Consider the following 24,824-nt stretch of genomic DNA (forward strand, 5'->3'; position numbering starts at 1 on the left):
TACTTTTAATATATGCTTTACCATAGTCCAATGTCCTTGTCTAGGGTTACTCTGATATCTGCTAACCATGCCACAACAAAACAGATATCAGGTCTCGTATATATCATTGCATACATTAGGCTTCCTACAGTCGAAGCATAAGAAACTGCTTTCATGTCCTCTATCTCCTTTGATGTCTTCGGAGACATCTCTTTAGATAGAGCTACTCCATGCCTAAAAGGTAGGAAACCTTTCTTGGAATCCTGCATGCTAAAACGAGAAGGGATTGTATCTATATATGAAGCTTGGGACAGACACAACATTCTTTTCTTGCGATCTCTTATAACTTTGATCCCAAGGATGTGTGCACATTCTCCTAAGTCCTTTATATCAAATTGTTTGGACAACCATACCCTTACGTCCGATAATACCTTGACATTGTTGTCAATTAACAAAATATCATCTACGTATAGTACAAGAAATACCACCACGTTTTTGTTACACTTCTTGTATACACAAGACTCATCCGGACACTGAATAAATCCATATGACTGGATTACTTCATTAAACCGGATGTTCCAAGACCTTGAAACTTGTTTCAGTCCATAAATGGACCAATTGAGCTTGCACACTAGATGCTCTTTGCCTTTTTCAATGAACCCTTCTGGTTGCTTCATATGGATGTTCTCTTCAAGACTTCCATTAAGGAAAGCTGTCTTGACATTGTTGGTTGCTACTCGAAAAACCTAGAGGTTCCACTGTACAAAAATTTTGTACAAAGGTCTGAACCTTTTCCTAGCTACCATGTGTTATTTTAAATTAAATTTTGGATCGCCTGCGGAACTTAACACGTTTGATCCAAAACTTAATCTATTTGTTCTTTTAGGTTTAGACTTGGATCTCCTGCGGAACTTAACACGTTCGACCCAAATCACCTTAAGTTATTAATTCCATTAAATATTAATTTCCATAATTGGTTCCCAGTACTGACGTGGCGAGGCACATGGCCTTCTTGGATATGGGAGCAACCACCACCGACTAGACAAAACCTTTTATGGAAAGCTAATATTTAATTTCCTAAAATAACTTTAGGTTAACCGAAAAGAACAATCAAATCACAAGGAAAAAAAACAAAAAAACACTATATCGAAAACAAATTCAAAACACTAGAATCGTATGCCTCTTGTATTTAGTATTATTTCCAAAAATAACTAGTATGATGTGGAAAGAAAAATACTAGTTATACCTTTTAGAAAAACCTCTTGATCTTCTACCGTATTCCTCTTCTAACCTCGGACGTTGTGTGGGCAACGATCTTCCGAGATGAGAACCACCAAGCACCTTCTTCTTCCTTGTAAGTTTCGGCCATCAAAACTTCTTCTAGGATGAAGAGGTTCGGCCACCACCACCATGTTCCAAGGGATGCTAGAAAAGAGGCTTCTTTTCTCTCCTTCTTCTCCTTCTTAGATCCGACCACCAAAGCTATCTCCACCATGAGAGAGTTTCGGCCACACAAAGGAGAGGAGAGAAAAGAAAGGGCCAGCCATACCCAAAGAAGAAAAGAGGGAGAAAAATAATAGAGACTGTCTCCATGAAGCCTCCTCTACCCCCTCTTTTATAATCCTTGGTCTTGGCAAATAAGGAAAATTTAATAAAAACTTCCTTAATTCTTTTGCCATTGAAAAGGAAAATTTATTTAATTAAAAATAATTTTCTTTTCATCATGTTAATGGCCGGCCACCTTAATCCCTTTAATCAAGGAAATTTTAATTCACACAAGAATTAAAACTTCCTAATTTACTTCCGGAAATTTATAAAAATTTCTCAAATAATTTTTCCCTTCATGGTGGTTAATAAAAAGGAAATTTTATAAATTAAAATATTTCTTTTAAACATGTGGATAAAAAGAAAGTTATCTCTAAAAAATTAAAATATCTTTTAATCTACAAATAAGGAAAGATATCAAATCTTTTCTTAATCTTTTGTAGAAACTTATAAAAGAGAATATTTAATTTTAAACTCTCTTTTAAATCATGAACATGATTAAAAATGAAAGTTTTCTTAAAATTTAAAATCCTCCTTTAATCAACAAATAAGGAAAGATTTTAAATTTTAAACTCTCTTTTAAACATGTAGATTATTTACAAATAAGGAAAGTTTTTACCAAAAATTAAAACCATCCTTTTAAACTACAAATAAGGAAAGAGATTAATCTCTTCTCTTAATCTTTTGTAGAAAGTTATAAAAGAAAATTTTTAATTTTTTAAACTCTCTTTTAAAATCATGATATCCACATAAGAAATAATTTTAATAAAAATCCTTTTTTAATATTCTAGTGGTCGGCCACCTAAGCTTGGGACCCAAGCTTTGGCCGGCCACCTACATGACTCATCCACTTGGTCTTGGCCGGCCCTAGCTTGGGTACCAAGCTAGCTTGGCTGGCCCCATTGGATGGGTAAGAAGGTGGGTATGCGGTGGGTATAAATCTCTATATACTAGAGGCTACGATAGGGACCGAGAGGAGGAATTGGTTTTGGTCTCCCAATGAAATTAAGCATCCCGTGTTCGCCCCGAACACACAACTTAATTTCATCAATAATAATTCATTCCACTAAAGAACTATTATTGAACTACCGCACCAATCCCACATTACATTTTGGGCTCCTTCTTATTATGAGTGTGTTAGTCTCCCTGTGTTTAAGATAACAAATGTCCACTAATTAAGTAAGTTACTGACAACTCACTTAATTAATATCTAGCTCCGAGAGTAGTACCACTCAACTTCATCGTCATGTCGGACTAAGTCCACCTGCAGGGTTTAACATAACAATCCTTATGAGCTCCTCTTGGGGACATTCTCAACCTAGATCACTAGGACACAGTTTCCTTCTATAATCAACAACACACACTATAAGTGATATCATTTCCCAACTTATCGGGCTTATTGATTCATCGAACTAAATCTCACCCATTGATAAATTAAAGAAATAAATATCAAATATATGTGCTTGTTATTATATTAGGATTAAGAGCACACACTTCCATAATAACTGAGGTCTTTGTTTCTTTATAAAGTCAGTATAAAAGAAACGACCTCTAATGGTCCTACTCAATACACTCTAAGTGTACTAGTGTAATTATATAGTTAAGATAAACTAATACCTAATTACACTACGACCTTCCAATGGTTTGTTCCTTTCCATCATGGTCGTGAGCTACTGTTTATAATTTATAAGGTACTGATATCATGATCCTCTGTGTGTGACACCACACACCATGTTATCTACAATATAAATTAATTGAACAACTACATTTATCATAAATGTAAACATTTGACCAATGTAATTCTTATTTCTAGATAAATGTTTATACCAAAAGCTAGGCTTTTAGTATACACTCTAACAGACATCCATTTGCCAAATCTCATAATCCATATGAGCAGCAATGGATAAGAGTATCCGGATAGACTTAAGCATGGCTGCCGGTGAAAAGGTCTCCTCATAATCGATTCTCTCTTTCTGAGTGTACCCTTTCGCAACAAGCCTAGCTTTGAAGGTTTCTACCTTCCCGTCTGTCCCTCTTTTCCTTTTGTAGATCCACTTGCATCCAACGGCTTTTACACCATCGGGTGGTTCTACAAGCTCCTAGACCTTATTAGAGTACATAGACTCTATTTCAGAATTCATTGCCTTTTGCCAAGATGCTGCATCTATATCTTGGAGTGCTTCGTCATATGTTCGGGGATCAGGTTCATGTTTACCCGGGATCAAGTCCGAAGACTCTCCCAAAAACATGAATATATCAGGCTGCCTTACAACCCTCTCACTACGACGAAGCACTGTCTGTGGTTGTGTATCATGTGTGACACGTGTTGCAGTCTCTTGTGGTACTTCATCTTGTACTGTTGGTACTAAAGTAGACGTGTCCTCTCTAAGTTCTTCTAGAACAATTTTACTACTGGGCTTGTGATCCATTATATAGTCTTCTTCTAAAAACTGGGCATTGGTGCTAACAATGACCTTCTGGTCTTTAGGACTATAAAATAAACCACCTTTCGTTCCTCTGGGATACCCCACAAACACGCGAACTTCTGTACGAGATTCTAACTTATCAGCATCTGGTTTCAGCACATGTGCTGGACTACCCCAAATCCGAATATGTCTTAGACTGGGCTTTCGCCCATTCCACAATTCTGTGGGAGTAGAAGAAACTGATTTAGAAGGTACTAAGTTCAGAATGTACACTGCCGTTTCCAGAGCGTATCCCCAAAACGAATTTGGTAATTCTGAATAACTCATCATCGATCTAACCATCTCCATAAGAGTCCTATTCCTTCGTTCTGCCACACCATTCTGTTGGGGTGTACCAGGTGCGGACAGTTGGGATTGAATCCCGGCCTCTGATAAGTAATTCCTAAACTCTCCTAAGAGGTATTCGCCACCACGATCAGACCGTAGTGTCTTGATACTTTTACCTAGACGTTTCTCCACATCAGCCTTGTACTTTTTGAACTTATCAAAGCACTCAGACTTACGACGCATTAGGTAAATATATCCATATCTTGAATAATCATCTATAAAAGAGACAAAATATTCAAAACCACCTCTTGCCTGGACAAACATAGGACCACACAAATCAGAATGAACCAATTCTAACACTTCTTTGGCTCTATACCCCTTGGCCTTAAAAGGGCTCTTGGTCATTTTACCTTCCAAGCAAGATTCACAAATTGGAAAATTTTCCAACTCTAATGAACCCAAGAGTCCATCGGCTATAAGCCTCTGAATCCTACTTAAGTTAATATGACCAAGCCTTAGATGCCAAAGATATGCTTGGTTCATTGCCGAAGGTTCTTTTCTCTTATTTGAGTTAGAAGATGTGTTATTAATTTCCATATTATGCTTTGTGAGAGAAATTGGATTTAAAGTATACAAATTGCCAACTAATGCACCAAAACAGATAATCACTTTATTTATCTTAATAACTACATCGTTACTAAAGGAAACTGAATATCCATCCAAAAACAGTTTAGAAACTGAAATTAAATTCTTTCTAAAACTGGATATATAAAGATAATTTCTTAAAACCAAATTTCTATTCCTATTAAAAGATAAATAGACATCTCCCACTGCAACAGCCGCCACCTTAGTAGCATTGCTCATGTAGACGGTAATCTCTCCTTCAGATAGTCGTCCGGTTTCTTGGAACCCCTGCAAGGAATTGCAGACATGATCAGTGGCTCCCGTATCTACACACCAGGTGCTGGTAGATAACACCGCTAAACATGTTTCAACAACTAGAGTATGAGATATACCTTTATTGTTCTGTTTCCTACGAGGACAGTCTGCCTTCCAATGTCCAGTTTGCTTGCAAATAAAGCACTTGCCCTTCGGCTTCTTTATTCCAGCTTTTTGTCCTGCACCTTGAGGTTTATTCACCTTCTTTGCTGAGCCATTTTGTTTCTTCTTCTTCTTGCCTTTCGGCTTAGAAGTAGAACCATTTTCAGCATAGTGAATTTGAGAATGTTGACGAAACAACCCTTCGGCTGCCTGAAGTTCTGTCAGAAGTTCCGCCAATGAATACATCCTTTTATTCATATTATAGTTCAGGCGAAAATGCTCAAAACTTCTGGGCAGCGTTTGAAGGATGATATCGACCTGGGTTTCCCCATCAATTTCCCCTCCAAGAACTTGTATTTCGTTTAAGTAAGCCATCATCTTGAGAATATGATCCCTCACGGGAGTCCCCTTAGTCATGGTGGCTGTCATCAGTTTTCTCATTGCCTCTTGCCTAGCATCCCGATTTTGATGTCCGAAGAGTTCCTTGAGATTGTTCATTATATCATAGGCTGTTGGTAAGTCCTGATGCTGATGTTGCAATATATTTGACATTGAAGCCAAGATGTAACACCGCGCCATCTCATCAGCTTTTACCCATTTACTATGATATTGAATCTCCTCTGGGGTAGAATCATTGCTAGGTGTTTCTGGGCATTCCTCTGACAGTACAAACTTATAGCCCTCAGCAGTAAGAACAATATCCAGGTTCCTTTTCCAATCTATGTAGTTAGGACCAGTAAGTCTGTTCTCTTTTAGTATGATGGCCAGTGAGTTGAAAGTCATCCTAAGAATCACAAATAACTTTTGGTCAGAACTCTAAATTTAGAATAATATTGATTCCTCAAATAATACTATTTTAAATTAACCAACACCTCAAAACACCGTGAATTTTGTATGCCACGATAGTGTGGACGTATACAAATTCAACATTTGTAAAAGGAGGGTTTTACCCATTAATTTTATTATCTTGTCAACCTAACTTTTTGACAAATAAAATTAATAGTTGGTTTACTTTGGTCACACGAATAATAGCAGTGACTCCGATGGGGAGGATACTATTAGCCGTGCCTAAGTGTGTACCATTACTTGACACTAAGCCCATTAATAAGATTGTGCCCCTTCCGATGGGGAAGATCACACGCTCTTAATTAACTTCCTATAGTCATCCTAAGAATGGAAGTTTAATCTAGTGATCCGCAAACAAGCTCATCCGATATGGAGGAAGGCACTCAGAGCCAATGCGCAAGCTTGTTGCATCACTTATAAACCAGTAATGGAGACCATGGAATTTATTTAAAAATAAATCCCTCTCCCACTTAGTTATTTAAAGTGAGGAATTTTGACTATGCTAGTCTACTAAACATGCATACTAATAAGCACACACAGTCACAACATAAAAAGCAATAAATAGAAAAACTAATTTTCAACTATTATGGCTTTTATCTATTTCTGTCCTCCGTGTGTCGCCAACCCTAGCTGTTGCCATCTTTGGCCACTGCCAGCGGGTCTAGTTGTCGCATCCATCTTGCCCCTTGTTCCGCTGTGTCTCTGGTCCTCAAAAAGGTTCCACGCCTTGCAAGATTCGATTCGCGACATAAATAGAATTTTACATTTTTCGATCCTATATTCCTCGAAGGAATGTACATGTGAACTAGATCGAACATAAAATAAAAATTTACATCCATCGATCCTATATTCCATAAACGGAATGTACATGTAACTAGATCAAAAAATAAAATCCTAATTAAAACTAAATATAGCTCCTGCTGTATTTTATAATACAATCATGCACACATAAAAAATGCCCTTGACATGTCCAAGGGTCCAATCACACACATAATAACTATAAGCCATAATAGTTAGATCCTGCATCCACAAAGTTAGCACATCCTACTATTAACCTGCCTAAATTATGTATGACATGTGCATAATTAAACTAATACCAAATACACAGAGGCAAAACCTCGCTCTGATACAAATTGTTGGTTGCTACTCGGAAAACCCAATGGCTCCACTGTATAAAAATTTTGTACGTGATCTGAACCTTTCCTAGCTACCATGTGTTCTTTTAAGTTAAACTTGTATCTCCTGCGGAACTTAACACGTTTGATTCCAAGTTTAACTTATATGTTCTTTTAGGTTTAGATTTGGATCTCCTGCGGAACTTAACACGTTTGATCCAAATCACCTAGGTTATAAATTTAATTAAATATTAATTTCCAAAATTGACTTCTAGTACTGCATGGTGAGGCACTTCGCCTTCTTGGATATGGGAGCAACCACCACCGACTAGACAAAGCCTTTTAAGGAAAGTTAATATTTATTTTCCTTATATAACTCTAGGTTAACTAAAAGGAACAATCAAATCACAAGGAAAAAAGAAAAGAATACAATATCGAAATTAAATTCGAAAAACAAGAATCGAATGCCTCTTGTATTTGGTATTTATACAAAGAAAAATAACTAGTATGATGCAGAAATTAAATACTAGTTATATCTCTTCCTTGTATCCTAAAAACCTCGAGATCTTCTACCGTATCCCTCGCCTCCTCTTGGACTTCGTGTGGGCGACGATCCTCCAAGATGAACACCACGCGGAAAGCTTCTCCTCCTTCTCTAGAATTCGGCCACCACCACTACAAAGGAGCAAAAGAGAGCAAAGGGAAGAGAGGGAGAGGGGTCGGCCACTTGATGATCTCCAACAACACAATATCAATTGTTCTGTTATTCAAGGCCTCCCATTCCCCCCTTTTTATATTAGTTTCCCAACGGAAAATTATGGAAAGAGTTTTATAAAAAATTAGACTCATTCCTATTTCCTTTTTTTTTCTTTTTCTTTCCTTTTAATTAATCAATACTAGATTGATTTATTAATTAAACAACTATTTGTTGATATTTAATTATTTGACCGATCCCTTGCTTGGGCACCAAGTAAGGTGGCCGACCACTTATTAAAAGGAAAAGAAAGCAAATTTTTTTATAAAATTTTAAAAGAAGAAAACTTCTAATAAAATTTTACAAACTCTTTTTTTTTTCTAATGTGGATATTAAAAGGAAAGTTTTAAAATTTAAAACCAAGTTTTAAAATTTAAAACATCTCTAATAATATTTCTTTTTAAAAGAAAGTTTTATAAATTTTACAACTCTCTTTTAAAAACTTTGTGGCCTAATTTAAATTAGGAAAATTTTATAAATTTTTAAAATCTCTCTTTTTACAAATTATAAATATCTGAGGAAATTTAAAAATTCAAAAACAACCTTCCTAATTTAAATATTGCGGCCGACCCCCTTGCCCAAGACAAGGGCCGGCCATTTCTAGAGAATATGTGGCCGGCCATTGCTTGGTCACCAAGCAATGAACCGACCCCTTCTTGGACACCAAGATAGGCTTTTCTTTGGATGGACTTGAGGCTTTATTGAGGCTACAACAGGGACCTAGAGGAGAAATTGGTTTTGGCCTTCCGATGAGCTTGAGTATCCCGTGCTCGCCCCGAACACACAACTCAAGTTCATCGATAATAACTCATTCCACTAGAGAGTTATTACCGCACTACCGCACTAATCCCAAATTACATTACGGGCTCCTCCTTATCATGAGTGTGTTAGTCTCCCTGTGTTTAAGATTACGAATGTTCACTAATTAAGTGAGTTACTGACCACTCATTTAATTAATATCTAGCTCCAAGAGTAGTACCACTCAACTTTATTGTCATGTTGGACTAGGTCCACCTGCAGGGTTTAACATGACAATCCTTATGAGCTCCTCTTGGGACATTCTCAACCTAGATAACTAGGACACAGATTCCTTCTATAATCAACAACACATACTATAAAGTCTCGCATCCACCCATCCACGAGTAGTTGTTGTTGTGGTTTTTGGTTAGCCTCCTCCTTTCCTAGGGCCGGCGACACCACCTCCTTCTCTTAGGGCCGACGCCACCTCCTCCTCTTAGGGTCGGCGCCACCTCCTTCTCCTAGGGTCGGTGCCACCTCCTCCTCCTAAGGTCGATGCCTCTTCTCCTTGCTAGGGCCCGGCGGCCCTTGCTTAGCATCCTTTATGGACGGTGACTTGAAAAAGAAGAAGAAGAGGAGAAGGTGCCTCATCCTAGAGCTTCTCTTAGTGGTCAGCGGTTTGGAAACAACGAAGGGAAGGTGTTGGAACCCCAAGGTTGTTTTGGTGTGATCAACAAGTTAAGTTAGGTCATGTGTGTTTCTAACTTTGTGTCTAAGTGTGTAGGAGCTTAGGAGCACAGGTAGTCGAGTGGAAGACGCAGCTAGCGATAAGGACGACACGCAGTGCGTCCGAGGGACGAGGTGCTGCGGAAGAGTACACCGACGGACGAGAAGGAAGCGTGCGGTGATTCTGAGTGACGAAAGCCGGAGCGGAAGACTGCTCAAGGAGCAAGAGACGCAGCTAGCGAGAAGGACAACACGTGATGCGTCCGAGAGACGAAGACTGCGGATGAGTACGCCGGTGGATGAGAAGGAAACACGTAGCGATTCCGAGGGACGAGAAGCCGGAGCGGAAGCCCACTCGAGAAGATCGGAAGTTGGTTTCGGGTGAGCCCTTTTCTGAATGTCTGAGATTACCCAAGTGAGCGGATCCGGAGTTGAAGACCCAGACCGAGGCGACCAGAGTCGGAGTAGAGGACCCGGACCGAAAAAGTCAATCGGAGTTGACCTTTGGGTCCAGGGCGCTCGGAGCTGACGGGGGCGCCCGGAAGTTGATATTTGACCAGATCTAGTCAAAACTCGATCTGAACGTTGGGGGATAAAATTTATCCCCCCAGAGTGTCCGGAACCCTCCAGGCGCCCCGACCAAGGCTATAAATATAGCCTTGGTCCAGAAGCTTTCAACAACTCAGAGCAATTCATTTCCAATGCTTGTACGCTTCAGTTTTAGATTAGCTTCTTTGTTTTGTGCTTTCACTGCTGTAAGAGGCTTCTCCGTCCAAAGAAGATACTAGTGCGACATTCCTTGGATTAACAACCTCCTTGGTTGTAACCAAGTAAATCCTTTTGCCTCTTCGTGTCTTTAGTTTTTGTTCAATTTATTTTATGCAAGTGTTTTGTTGAAAGTACGAGAAGGGTATTTTTGTTTTTGTTTTACAAGGCTATTCAACCCCCCCTTTCTAGTCGGCCGCTAACGGTCCTACAGAAGGGTGTTTGTTATCTTGGTAGATCATCGCCCACACGACGTCCAAGAAGAGCAGAGGAATACAACAGAAGATCAAGAGGTCTTTAGATACAAAAGAAAGGTACAACTAGTTCTTTGATTTCGCTGTGCAATTAGTTTAGTTTTCTTTGTATCGATCCTGAATACCAACACAAGAGGCCAGCAATCTTGTGCTTCGATCAAGGTGTGTTTTGATCCGTCAAGTACTTGCTCGATTGATCAAACACATGTCTGATCGAACATGCGGGTTGTTAGGAAAAGTTCTATACTTGTACAATTTTTGTACAGGGAAAATTGAAACAGAACGGAATTTCAGCGCCTTCATCTTTATATATGTCTTTGCATTAAATCGCTTAGCTTCTATCATTGTTGAGGTCGCTGAAGGAATATGTCACATGTAAATCTCGAAGAAGGTCTACTGATGGGAGTTAAGACGATCTCTGAAGAAGGTTCTAGAAAAATATTCTTTGACAGGTTGTTATTCTAATAGGTTATTAGGATTCTTTGATCATGCTATCGGCTGAGTATATCCCGGTCGACCGTCTTTACATATGTCCTCAATTAAATCACTTAGTCACGTTACGCATAATATTGGGGATTCGTTCGAAGAAGAGTACAATGCCTTGGCCACATTATAAATCTATTTAAGGAATAGTATGATGAACTAGGCGTTTTGGAAATCCGTTCGGGTAGAAACATGAGGTCGAGTGCCTCAAACCCGGGCGACCTATTATTCGGCCAGACATGTATAGAGAGACTCATGACCCTAACGGCCTTAAGCCCGACTGACCTTTTTTTTGGCCGGGCAAGCATAGAGAGATTTACGAGCCTTGAGGAGACTGACCCTTACTTTGGCCATACTTATGGCTGGTCGATTGTGAAATGGACCAGACATCCCAACCGACCTATAAGGCCGATCGCCTCAAAGCCCGGTCAACCGTTAAATGACCGGACATGTTATCCTTTCAGTAAAACATTAGGCTCCTTATATTTGACTAGCTTAAGGGTTGGTCAGCCCTTGCCCGCCAAGCTTGTAATCCGGCCGGGTTGGGCCTAAGAGCCTTAATAATGGGTGAACGCCAAAGCCAGATGGGGCATACTCTCTTCCCTTGATTTGGACTGTTATATCACTTTGACTTTGACTGTCATGTCACATTGACTTTGACTGTCATATCATATTGACTTTGACTGCTATGTCATCTCCTGTGTCCGCTCATTACATCCCGTATCAGATAGAAATTAATAAAGCAAAATGTTGATATAGATAATCTCTAATCCCTAAATACCAGAAGTACTAAAAATATTATAAATACCATAGAAATAGAAATTACTAAAAATAGTAAAAGGGCACCGAAAAGAGTCTAAATGGTAGAATTTAGGCCCCAAAATTAGCGGTGATGGATTCCCCTATAAAAAATCTAGATTTTTAAATTCTGCACACATTACTACTGACAGAATCTGATTCCGAGTTTAGAGTAAAAAATTATGCCCTTTAGAAAATTAGGTCCTCCTATGTTGATCCTGCATTAATAAGGAATAATGACCCTTGTGATGGATTTAGGTTCCTTTGTGTGGCATTGTTTCGATTTTAGTTTTAGCCTTAAGTATGGATGATAGCAAGATCCTATAATTGGGGTATCATATGGTTAAATTTTGCTGTTGATTTCAATATAGTGATAGAGCATTGAGTCGAAGGAATCACACAGCATGGGCCAACAAGTGCTAGGATTTATGTTAAATAATATGTAATGGAGGATGCTTCCATGGCCATTGGCCACCAACCTTCATAGTTGCTAAATTATTTTGGCAAAACCCATACTATCTTCGACAATTACATATATAAGCCATCACAAATTCTCTCACCATTTGCACTAGCAAAACAGGTTCTCATAGATACTGTCTTACAATTCCAACCCATGTATTTCTATAACAAATGCTTATTTGTTATAGTTGCCATCACAAATTATGATGGTTGAAATTGTTGTGGCAAAAGGTATTGTTATTGCTATTGTAAATGGCTTGTATTTTTGTAGTGTGCATTATATGTTTTATTTTTTCATATTTTATAACAAAATAAACATAGTAGTACGCCCAACATATAGTTATATGATATGGAGTCTATGTAGATATTTAAGGGCTTCAATCTCAATGGTTGTGCATAGACTTTTGATAGATCATTGCATGATACTATCCGATGATATCTAATATGAAATGTTACAAGTGGATCCATAAGTGACATAGAAGTCAAAGTCAAGATGAGGTGGTAGCCAAGGTGTTATCCTCATCAGGGGTTAGCTCCTCACTCAGCGCTAAGGCCTTCAGTATAAGGACGGTCGGCCTAAAAGTCAGTCGCACTTGAAAAATCTAGTGCTCTACTTGTGAACAACCGGCCGACACAAAGGCCGGTCGAAATTATGACCTGCGCTATATAACTTTGTTATATATCTGGTCGGCTCAAAGGCTGGCTAGGCGTATCTAAGCTTAGTGTTTGCTCTCAATATATGGTCGAATGCTTCTAGAGCTAGGCGGGCTTTATAGATCTATCTCTCTGTACAGTGCTAAGACATACAAACTAAACCCGAAAAACCTCGGAGTCGATTGAGCATATGGGTAATTCCCCACTCTTGCAATATTACTTTCAACTTATAGATTCAGTCCTATAGTGCAGTACAATCTTTAGTATAAATCAGACTATCACAAGATCGGTCGTACTTACGAGTCCGAGCACTTTGTTATCCAATAGTCAGTCTCTCATCATACGGTCGGTCAGTCCTAGAGTTGATTGGACCTGTGAGACTTGGCTTCTCATTACTTATTAGATCTTCAGTATAAGCTTACAAGCATCTTGCCAACTAGACTTATGGCCGATCAGACTTATGGGATTCAACTCCCCTTTCGAAGGTATAACGCTCCTATTTATAAGTTTAATCGGGTTCATGAGGTGTTGTTCCCATTTCCTATATGAATGCTCAAGGCAAACCATATAAGGTAATCCTCATTACAAATTCGGTCGGATATAGAGACGGTCGGGATACCCCATTCGTCCAAGTATCAAGTAGGCTATATTATATTCCAAGAGACAACATTGTCAGGGAATCATAACAGATTGTCAGAATAACAGTTATTCATCGAATAATATTTTTCGATTAAAATCTATGCATTTAATGGAACCTTCTTACGAAGGTTCCAATATAACTTTTATCATTATTGCGGAGGCTACATGAGACTGTTCATATACGTATAACAGAAGATTCCTCGGAGGCTAACTGTACACCTTTCATTAATTATCTGACATATTTTGACATCGAATATTTTATGTCATCTCGTTATTGTGGAGTTATGAGATGTGATATAAAAAGAGAAGATTCTATCTGTTGGCGAGGTATACTCTACATATTATTACACAAGATTACTTTTTACTAGGCTCACTCAATCTTACTGCTCTTCTCCTCCATATTTCACTCGGTCATTATACTAACTTGAGCGTCAGAGAGCCTATGCTAAGCATTCTTTCCTTGATTTTTGGCCTAACGTTCTGTTGGCCTTTTCGAGTGTGCACAGAAAGGTGTGCCAAACATCGTCATTTCTCCCTAGCAAAATCTTCTTCAGATCAACAGCAGTGTCACATTTCCCAGCAAACCATCTCCGTAGCTTTCAGATAGGATCAATATCCAATGATACAATTGACACATCATCGAGCTCCTTATCGGTAGGTACATCAAAGTAAACATTGCAATTTACCTATGATGAATATTTTTCATTATAATAACTATTATAGTTATTTAATCATTTTAAGGAGATTTTTGTGATAACTTTTATCTATTCTTCAGAATGAGCTTATTTGTAATTACTCTTTTCATCATAATTTCATGCTTGTGATTAAAATTAATATTATTTGTGATAATTTGTTTTATAAATAATCATTTTGTTGTTTGACAAAATAGAATTACTATGTGCCAACCTTAGGAGTCAACAAATAAAAAGTCAATCAATTTGTTTATATATAAAGCATTTTAATATCGACATCCACTACTTCGTATGAACATAATGAGAGAACCAACAAATCAATGTCTCATTGAGAAACAGCTTGATGATAAGAAAGGAGTTTCCATGTTACTACCTTGCACTTATATATAGGTTTATATAGGCTTTATGTGCATGTCCTATTTTTGTAGATTATTTCATTATATGTTATGATTCGGTGCTAAGGTGAGGCCCCTCCAGGAGAAGGTCATGGCCACGTGGAAGGTCAGGATCAAGACAGTCAACATTCTTGGATCATCGTCCGACCGGACGCCCTACTCATCCGGTCGGATCAAGGAATTGCCGGACCAACATCACTATGGCTCGGCTAGGTACCGAGCTTCTGACGCTCAGAGTTCATTGTCGAAGCGTGTGCCGAGCGGTTGTCCCGCTTGGACTCTCACCAGGCCCCAGATCCAGCAACTCAGAGACACGGCTCCCTTGTTCGGCAATAGGGGTCAGATCAGTCGAATGACGGTCGAGCAGTCTTCTCGCTCGACCCTAGAGACGATAGCGCCAGAACATCGATGGTTAGCCGAGTGGCTCTTCCACTCGGCCCCCATGAAGAGTAGTCATCTGACGGACGCGGATCGGCTGAGCGACTCTCCCGCTTGGACCAGTAACGAACAAAGGGAGCAGCTGAGAATATCTTCTTAGGAACCAGTGTCGCCGACAGGCAGCACGGCTGGCGGCATGGTCAGATAGAATCATATGGTAGCTTCCACTGTCACATTAGGGATATGCTCGGGCTGTTGAGGTATGACGTCAGACATGCTTTTCTAACACGTCCTTTCAAGGTATGCTTTGAAGAGCATGCGCGCCTTGGGAAGCATGCACGCGTCTCCTGGAAGCCCTATACAAGGACCCTAGGGGCTTCGACGGAGGTAGGTTCATTCTACTGTAGTTATAGTTACGTTGCTAATTTCATTTCTTTGTTTGCTTGCTGCTTCGCAGGAGATCTGACTTGAGCGTCGGAAGGCCATCGTCGGGGAACCACTCCCTGGCTCGACACTGACGCTTTTGTGCTTGCAGGCTAGTCTCGTCAGAGGTCAATGCATAGTCCGCAGGAACGTCACATCCCCAGCGTCCGTCACCTTGACTCTCGGATAGGATTATGTTAGATCAAACTTTCTATAACAAGTTAGAGGTTCAAGAAACTAGCACCAAAACATATTAGGTCATAATTCAACATCTAAAGGAAAGATTAATCTCATGTAAACTTATATAAATTAAAGAATAACATGAATTCTTCTTTTCTACTTTTCCCTTTATGCATGCTTTAATTTCATGAACCGAACTTCAACGCAATCTTTAGCCTACCAGTCAATTTTCTCAACTCCTGGTTTTTGTCACTATATACATATATAATATATTGAAATTATTAACTAGAAAATAATTCGATAAAAGAAACAACTTCAAGAACATATTAACTCTCACTCTCCTCTCTTCCCAGTTCCTTACAGAAGAGTTCAAAGTGGATGTAAACAAGCAAGCAACAACTAGTGCAATGGCCATTTCAAAGGCCCTTCTCTCTACTAAACAAGGCACGAGAGGTCCATATACATTACTATATATCCTAATTAAACAATTTATAACGCTGCTAATTAATTAATTAACACAAATAATTAATCGTTTCCAAATCCTTCCCCTGTAAGTAATTGTGTACTAATCAAAATCCGTAAGTACTTGTCCATGCCTCATCAAAGTAGTCGTCATAGTGCTTCATCGGCATTACAGAAGAGATATCGATGTTACGATCGGTGCTCAATCCTTTCTCGAGCGACGGATTCTCTAACTTGCACTCCATCATGCTCGCAGATGATCCCAGCAATGTCCCATCTTGGAGGAGGTAAGCTCCCAAGCTCGCCGTCCCCACTGAGCTATAGATGTTGCTGTAGTTTAGGGTTTGAAGAGAAGGAGCTGATTGCGAACCCCAAAATGGATTCATGGCGACGTTGTTCTGGTGTTGATGATCATAATTTAGGTTTGACTCGATCAATGGAGGCAAGGTGCCATCAACGAGATCATCTCCTGCTGGTGGACTATTGATCAGTCTCTTCAGCCCTATGTTCTTGTTCATAACCCTGCATACTACCCATTCATCCTGATATAGATCGATAGTGTAAGTGAATATAGAACTCGGTGAAATGTACGTAGTAGAAATGGATATAAATATATACGTACCTTGGAAGATCTTGGGAGATTGGGGAGGAGATGCTGGCCTTCGAGCCTGAATTCATGCATCACCCAATTGGTCTTTTCACCCCGGGGAGCTCTTCCCTTGTAGAACACAAGGGTTTTCTTCATGCCGATGAGGGCGGTGGTTTTGGCCTTAAAGATCTCCTTGTCTTTCCCGGTGGCTTTCCAGTAGCCAGACTCGGTGGCCCTGTTGGTCCTCATCCCTGTCGGGTACTTCCTGTCCTTTTGGAAGAAGAAGTACATCTCCTTCTCCCCTTGCATCTTCGCCTTGCCTTTAATTATCGATAACAAATCATTATGTTCATCAGAAAAATTAAGATCAAACCCAGTGAAATTTAAAGGGAATATATTCGAGAGATGATACTTCGAAGTTGCCATGGTTCGCACTTGTTCAAGTCCACATCTCCCATGGCCGTCGAGGTGAAGCTGAGGTTGACGATCCTGGGGATGAGGTAGTGAAGGATGATCTCCTCGTCTTTGGGGTGGAACCTGAAACCAGGAGGCAAATTTATGCTCTCTCCCATGATCATAAACCAATTGAGAAGAAGAAGAAGAAGAAGAAGAAGCGGGGGAAAATTAGGAAAGAGGACGAGTGGGGTTGATATATAGAAGACGACTCCTAGCTAACCTAACGTCGACATACTCATTGCGTGCAGTGTAAGGAACGTCTCAGAGTTTGGAATAGGTCCATGCCATTACTTTAATGCTCTTGGTACTGGTTTCATTGCCCATAACATTAATATTCTCTCTTTTTTCTTTTTCTTAATTTAGTATATAATTAAGTTTTGTTTGTCCTGGTCTAATGCCCATATGTCCCACTGCTCTTTCAAGTTTTGAGAAAATTAATGATCAAGGCAATACCTTGTATTCATCCAGGCAGTAAGTAATCACTGCATGCAGATGAACCAAACACAAGCAATTTAAGGCGTGTTTTTTTTTTCTTGTTTCCATGGCGTGCATTTGATACAACTATTTGGTGTGCCATTTGTTCACATATCATTTTTTTTATGATTATTTTTCTAGATTTATAGCCGGTGAAAATTGATAACAATTTAATTCCTCCAGAGTCGACTGTATTTTTTCCATATGGCACAAAGAAAAAGTATTGTATATATTGACAAGCTAGCTCTTGAAAAGATCCAAACTACATATGAAAATGAAATCTAATAATCATCTTGTCGTCGACAGGCTGGATGTGGATTTTCATGATTAACCGTACTTCTTCTATCTCAAACATTGCCATCAAACCATGTATTCTCAATAAATGAATAATTTAAAAACAAATATTCAAAAAAAAAATAACTCACCCTGCCTTTCCTGGCATTTGCCTCTAGTTGCTAGTCAATGCTTTTTTATGTGGATTACCCTTTTTTTATTATTAAAATATGCTCTGTCCCGTCTCTGTGGGCCCCAGCTGAGCTGGAACTATTATCCAGCTGCAGGACGTCAAAGTATCAACCTGTGGCGTGCGTGTGGACACGAATAGTGAAAAGGTCGTCGCCACGTCAGCACCGCCACTGCATTCCGACGTGCACTCAATATTCGTTTAAATTTAGTTAAAACTTGCGATTATTTTAGTAAACTTACGCCCCTCAATAAATAACGACAGTTTGGCCAGTTGTCGTTGGAGTCTGAGAACGCGGTATCAGATCGCAATCTAGCGCTGGCGGCCGCGCCGTCCTGGGCCCCTGCGGCACGTGGAGCGCACACCCCTTCTGCTGCATATTAATAAAATAGTCGGTGTAAAGGCACGTCACTTTAATTAATTAACCTTTATTAACTTGCTAATGATGATTTCTAATGGACAGCTTGAAGAGGTAATTAATGTTGGAGTGCAGAACGACGAAATAAATAAAATGATTGGTCCATGAGTCACGGGGTTGCCGGTCGGCCGGCACGTGGCCGGAGTGTTAGTTTGGGTGCGGGAGCAGAGATTCTTTTTGCTGAGACGGGGATCCTACGACAAATTTGGCGTGCGATCCATTGATTGGATTTGGTCCCTGTAGATTCATGGACCGTATCGTTTGGAAGGGATAAGATACATGAATAGTAGGTTGACGGGGTTGCTTGTGCGCCTGCCCTTGCAATATAGTTAGGGCATTTTAACTGTTAGGGTTTTAAATGGGTGTTTTTTATATTTTTAATATATCATAAATATTACAAAATTTTATTGAAGCATCTGCTTCCATGTAATTATATGAATTCATATATATTATATCAATTTTAAAACAAAAGAATACATTTATATTTTCACTATTATTCCCAAACTATAAATTTTAAACTTCACTTTTATGATAGTTTAAACTTTTTTATTCAACTTATTTTGATTCTGTCACAAATCTTACATTAGAGATATCCTAACGTCGTGTAAGTTCTTAGAGCCCATGTTGTCTTTTCACTTGAATTGAATTGCTTTTACTTTTTTAGGCAATGGATAGTGATATAGGATGTCCTTTTCACTTGCTCGAAGCTTCTCCTCTCTTGAACTCCTTTTGAACTAAAGTTGTGGCGCTCTCCTAATCTGTGGAGCAAAGTACATCAATGGTTGGTCGACATTATCGACATAGCCACTCGAATGTCCAAGTCATTGAATCATATCCGAAGAGAGTGTGAGAGAAGGAAAAAAGAGAGAGAATTCAGAGTGTTAGAAATAGAGAGTTTAATAGAGAAGTGTTGTCTCCGCATAGAAGAAGAAAATTATATCTTAACATACTTTTGCAGGCTATTATATAGTTATTGGAAATGAATCTCCACGTAGCTATCCTTAGGGGGACGTTGGGGAACTAATGTGTGTGATCCATACCAATATTTTCAGCTTTATTGTGCCTTTACTTCCAACATAGTTCATGAGCATGTTTGCACTTACTCATAGCTCTTTCATGCATTTTCATATTTTTAGTTCGGGAGACTGTTCTCTGTGTTTATTGTCGACATGGCATGAAGATCTCATCTTTTAAACGCATTTGGAGACAAAAAGTCTTTATCCAACACCTACAACGGGCTACTTGTCGCTCACACCACGACCGCGCCCATACTTGGAAGCGAGGCGTGCAAATAGAGCGGATTTAAAATTTCCAATAGTCAACATGGGTAGGTCATGCCACTTGGCACGGTTGTGCAAGCTGCTACTCTTTCGGACCTAGAGCTCAGGAGCCAACACGGTCGTGGCATGATGACTTAGATACACTGTAAATATTTAAATCCCATTGAAGATCAAGTCACGCCCAAAAGCTATAAAAGGAACTCAAGGCCCCTAGCTAAGGGGGCATCGAAGACACAAGGGTTTGTGATAGAAACCTAAGTTGGAAGATCTGCTATGTAAGAAGTGGAGACTTCGTCGCTACCAAAGAGCTATAAGAGTTCAATTGAAGACGACATCTAGTTCATTTCTAAACTTAACTCTTATATCTTCATTTTGTAATTCCATCATGGAGTAGTTGTAGATCCGGTGAGCCGACTAGAGGGGTGAATATCATGCAAGTTAGAATTAATACTTTCTCTTGCTTTCGGAATTTAGCAAGGATAAAACACATGTTAGTTAATAAAAAACAAATGCATAAATAGAAAGTAGGGACTCAAACATTTACTTGGTTACAATCTAGGTGGTTATTAATCTAAGACTGTGGAAAACACTATCAATCTCATTCTTTGATAAGAATGGGAGGCGGAGTAGCCCCTTACAACGTTTAAGAACAAGAACAGTAAAAATAGAGCAAGAAAATTAAAGTACAAGTGTGTTATTAAATTTTGAGGATCAGGGCTCTATTTATAGCCCATTAGTTGAAATTAATCATTGGTTGACGTGGCACCTCCCGAGCGCCTAGACTGGGTCGATTCGATCCACTCCACAACAACCTCTTTCCCAAAGGTTATCGCTTCCTGGGGGCTTGAACCCAGTCTAGGCGCTAGGAGTTTGCTGACGTGGACTTCAGTGTTGATCCTTGCTACAACGACTTGCTGATCTGGCCAAGACTGCTCCGGACGCCTGGACCTGGTCCGGGCGCCTATGGTCCGGGCACCTAGACCTAGTCCGGGCCCTGGACTCGATCAACTTCTAGGTTGACCAATTTTCCATATGGTCGCTTAGGTGATACTCCGGCCGTCCAAAGTTGAGCTCACCCAAACTCAACTTCGACCTTTTTCTCGAGTAGTCTTCCTTCCTGCTTCTTGTCCCTCGAAAGCGACATGTGCATCCTTCTCATTTGCCAATGTACTCTTCTGTATCTCCTCATCCTTCGAATGCACTGAGCTTGTTGGCTCACTTCCTGTGTTATCCTTCTCGCTTGTTGTGTCTTTCGCTCAACTTCTTGTGTTCTTAAGTCCCTGCATACTTAGACATAAGGGATCAAACCGCAGAGTCTAATTTAACTCGGTTGATCACATTAAAACTCATGAGATACTTACAATCTTTCCCTTTTTGATGTACATCAATCCAAATTAAGTTAGGGTTAAAACAAAACAATAAAACAATTTAATCAAAATAAATTTACAACTATTTATTAAAAAAATGCAATCAATTCCAGAAAATAATATTAAATTTTATACCTCACTCTTAATTTAATCACTGATTTCTCTCCTTTGATTATATTAAAAATATATTAAGAAAAAATATAAAAAATTAGAAAAATATTGAAACTTTTTTTAGGAGTGTTAAATAGAATTTCTAGTTATATGTCTTTTTACCAAAATTAATTTTAAAAATGAATAATTTTTATCAATTAATCCATAGTTTTGGTAAAAATAATTTAAAAATTATTTTAAAGTTTCAAAAAATCTTGAAAATTTTTGTTAATAACAAGCATAAGTATTAAAAAATATATAAAAATTTTCATGCACAAAATATTTTTATTTACCGTAATCAATATTTTGAACAGATAAAGTTATTTTAAAAACTAAATATTTAAAAATAATTTTTGAGACCTAAAATTCTGGCTAATTTTTCTACACATTTATAATACAATGGTAACTTTTAAAATTTCCTTTTTTGATAAAAAATTTATAAAAAAATTATATAATCATCGAAAAATCTAAAAAAAATTAATCTAATTGAAAACATAATTCATTATCATAGGAAAATTATTTTTAAAAAAAACAAATTTTTAAAAAATTTTAATCGTTAAAGTTCATTTTTAAAAAATAATATAATGGTCAAAATCTTTCAATTTTTTTTTTATTGGCAGATAATTTCTTCATTTATAACCGAAAAGATTTTAACATAAAATATGAATAGTAGGTATACAAAATAATTAATTTTATCAAATATGTTAATAATTAAAGCAAATTTAATTTATACATGCAAAAAGTAATTTAATAGATTAAACATAATTTAGGAATGCAAAATAAATTACCATCTACTGGATTTATCAAGTATTTTTTAGGAATATAATTTCTAGCTACTTTTGCAATTTAACTCCTATGATTCTTAATTAATACACTAATTTAGCCCTCTATTATTTCTAAAATTTGAAATTGGTGAAAAATTTAAACATGCATCATTCTTTTCCAGTAATTCTATTTGCACTTTTAATTTTACATTTTTAATTTTAATTTTGTCAAAATTTTCTACTAAGGAGGCAAGGTTTTTCTTTGAATCTAAATATTTTACCATAGTTTTACAAAGTAATCTACTTAGCCTTTTTATAGCTTCATATAATTGATCAGAGGGTAGAAATCGTAGCTCATTTACCATGTCGAACTCATAAGTAGATGCTCCCCCTTCATCGTTACTTGCTTCCAAAGTGGCTTCTGTTGCTCCTTTGTGTGGTCGGCTAGAAGAGGTGAATAGCCTGCAAGTTAGATTACCAAATTCTTTTTATCTCTAGTTTTAGCAAAGACACACACATTAGTTTAATTAATAAAAATAAACATACAATAAAGAATAAGAGGTGCATTAAAAATCTCCTTCAGGCGGAGAAGCCTCTTTACAGCAATGAACGTACATAAAGATAAAGCTAAATAGAAAAGTAAAAGCGCACAAGTGTTGTTTGGATATTTCTAGTTGTTTTTAGCTTCTGAGAGCAGGGCTGCTTATATATCCCTACTCAGGGTGCCTAGAAGGGTTACAGGCTCCTGGAATGAGATAAAACTTTATCCCTGACGCAACGGTACACGTCACATCGAGTTTGGCTAAAACTTGGGTTCTGGACGCCTAGAGTCCGGGCGCCCCGGACTTGTCCAAGCGCCCTAACTTGGTCCGAGCGCCCCGATTACAAAAAGTCAACATTTTGTTGACTTTCAGTCCTGATCTAGTTCCGCTTGCATCGGTCCGAGTCTTTCGCTTTGGCACCGCTCGCTTGGGTGATTTCGACCATCCGGAATAGGGCTCACCCGAACCTAACTTCTGGTCTTCTCCTCGAGCGAGCTTCTGCTATGACTTCTCGGCCCTCGAAATCGCAGCGTGCTTCCTTCTCGTCCGTCAATGTACTCTTCCACAATTTTTCGCCCCTCGGACAGCTACGTCTTTTACTCCTCGAGCAATCTTCTGCTCCAGCTTATCGTCCCTCAGAAACACTGCACGCTCCCTGCTCGTCTGCCAATGTACTCGTCCGTAGCATCTCGTCCCTCAGACGCATCGAGCCCGTCGGCTCTCTCTCGTGTCGTCCTTCTCACTAGCTGCGTCTTTTACTCGACTTCCTGTGCTCCTAAGTTTCTGCACACTTAGACACAAGGTTAAACACAACAGGATCTAACCTAACTTGTTTGATCACATCAAAACTATCTTGGGGTACCAACAATCTCCCCCTTTTTGATGTGAGCAACCCAAGTTAAGTTAGGGTAAACCAATATAAAGTAAAAAAAAAAGAATTTGTAATTAAAGTGCAAAAATTAAAAAAGTTTTAAACTACCTCGCCCTAGACGTAATCTTCCCTTCTCATCCTTTGATCACATAAAAAATGGGATACAAAAAAAATTAAAAGGTAAAAAAAAACCCTCTGATTTTCCAACAATTTTGGAAAACTTATCAAGTTTTTGAAATCTTTAAAAAAATTGAAAATAATTTGCAACGTAAATAATTTTAGAAACTTTAAGTTTTTTGAAACACAATTTCTTATGTAAAACAAATTTGTAAAAAAAATATTTGAGTAGTTTTGGTGAAATAATTTTGGTAAAGTAAAGTTGATACTTCTAAAAAAACTTTGATAGACAAATAAAAAAAATTCTAAGTTAAAAACACTGAAAAAAAATATTTGAGTAACTATTTAAAGCATTATTTAATTATAATTAAATGCTTTATCAGTTAGTCAGTTAAACATTTTATTTCATTAATTGGTTTCCAGGCTGTGGCGAGGCACTAAACTTTTTAGGTTATTGGAGCAATAACCACTTTCTAGACAAAAGTCTTTTAAGGAAATCAAACATTTAATTTTCTCACTGATAGCCCTAAGTCTGATTAAAGTTCAATTTATACAAGATTTGGAAACTCAATACAGGTTCCTTCCAACTGGATTAATTAGAAATCTCTTAGGAATATATTTCTGAGAAATTTTTCTAATTTGTCCCTTGTGGTAATTAAAATACCAGTTCAAATTATTATATTTCCTAATATTTTGATTTTTCACATTTAAGCATGCATGATTTTTCAAGTCTTCTACTTATATTTTCAATTTATCATTTTCTAATTTTAATTTTTCAAAATCTTCTACAAGATTTGGCTAGAATTAACTTTAATTCTTTATTTTCTTTATCTAGTTTGCAACAGTCTTTAGATAATAATTTAATAAATTTAAATAACTTTTCGGGAGAAAGATATAGTACCTGACTTACCTTGTCGATTCCGTTATCTGTAGCTCCCCCTGAACTGCTGCTTTCTTCCGATGTAGCTCCCCTTCATCGATGCTCTCGATACTCATTTCGGACGAGCTTTCTATAACCTCAGGAAGGAATTCGGCTATAAGGGTTGTCCCGACAATTTCCTTAGTCTTGGATTCTTATGACGACGACTCAGTGTCCATCAAGAAGTTGGATTCGACTTCAATTGGTTCTTTGTAGAGCTTCAAGAACTTTTCCCAAAGTTCTTTCGCACTTTGGTAGTTGTCGATTCTGTTTAGATCCCCCACCGGTAGTAGGCTTATTAGATGATATTCAGCCTTACCATTTGACATAAAGTT

At 38.2% G+C, this 24,824-nt stretch overlaps 1 protein-coding gene across 1 annotated transcript; it reads right to left on the bottom strand.

The window, feature by feature from the left end:
- Positions 1-15,901: 15,901 nt before the first annotated feature.
- On the bottom strand, positions 15,902-17,284 carry LOC121983117 (NAC domain-containing protein 87-like). The gene is made up of 3 exons (XM_042536088.1): positions 17,081-17,284; positions 16,702-16,988; positions 15,902-16,621 (listed from the first exon to the last, which is right to left on the bottom strand). The coding sequence occupies exons 1-3, from the start codon at positions 17,244-17,246 to the stop codon at positions 16,187-16,189; spliced, it is 888 nt and encodes a 295-aa protein (XP_042392022.1). The 5' UTR covers positions 17,247-17,284; the 3' UTR covers positions 15,902-16,186.
- Between the last annotated feature and the right edge of the window lie 7,540 nt (positions 17,285-24,824).

The sequence above is a fragment of the Zingiber officinale genome, chromosome 5A (genome assembly GCF_018446385.1).
Source record: "Zingiber officinale cultivar Zhangliang chromosome 5A, Zo_v1.1, whole genome shotgun sequence".
Lineage (NCBI taxonomy): Eukaryota > Viridiplantae > Streptophyta > Magnoliopsida > Zingiberales > Zingiberaceae > Zingiber > Zingiber officinale.

What these genes read in the sequence shown, in the direction of transcription:
- LOC121983117 (XM_042536088.1), bottom strand. Translation starts at nt 17,246, where the DNA reads ATGATCATGGGAGAGAGCATAAATTTGCCTCCTGGTTTCAGGTTCCAC. An exon ending in CGAACCATGGCAACTTCGAA is followed by an intron (nt 16,989 to 17,080) that starts GTATCATCTCTC and finishes CGATAATTAAAG; the next exon opens with GCAAGGCGAAGATGCAAGGG. An exon ending in ATCTCCCAAGATCTTCCAAG is followed by an intron (nt 16,622 to 16,701) that starts GTACGTATATAT and finishes GATCTATATCAG; the next exon opens with GATGAATGGGTAGTATGCAG.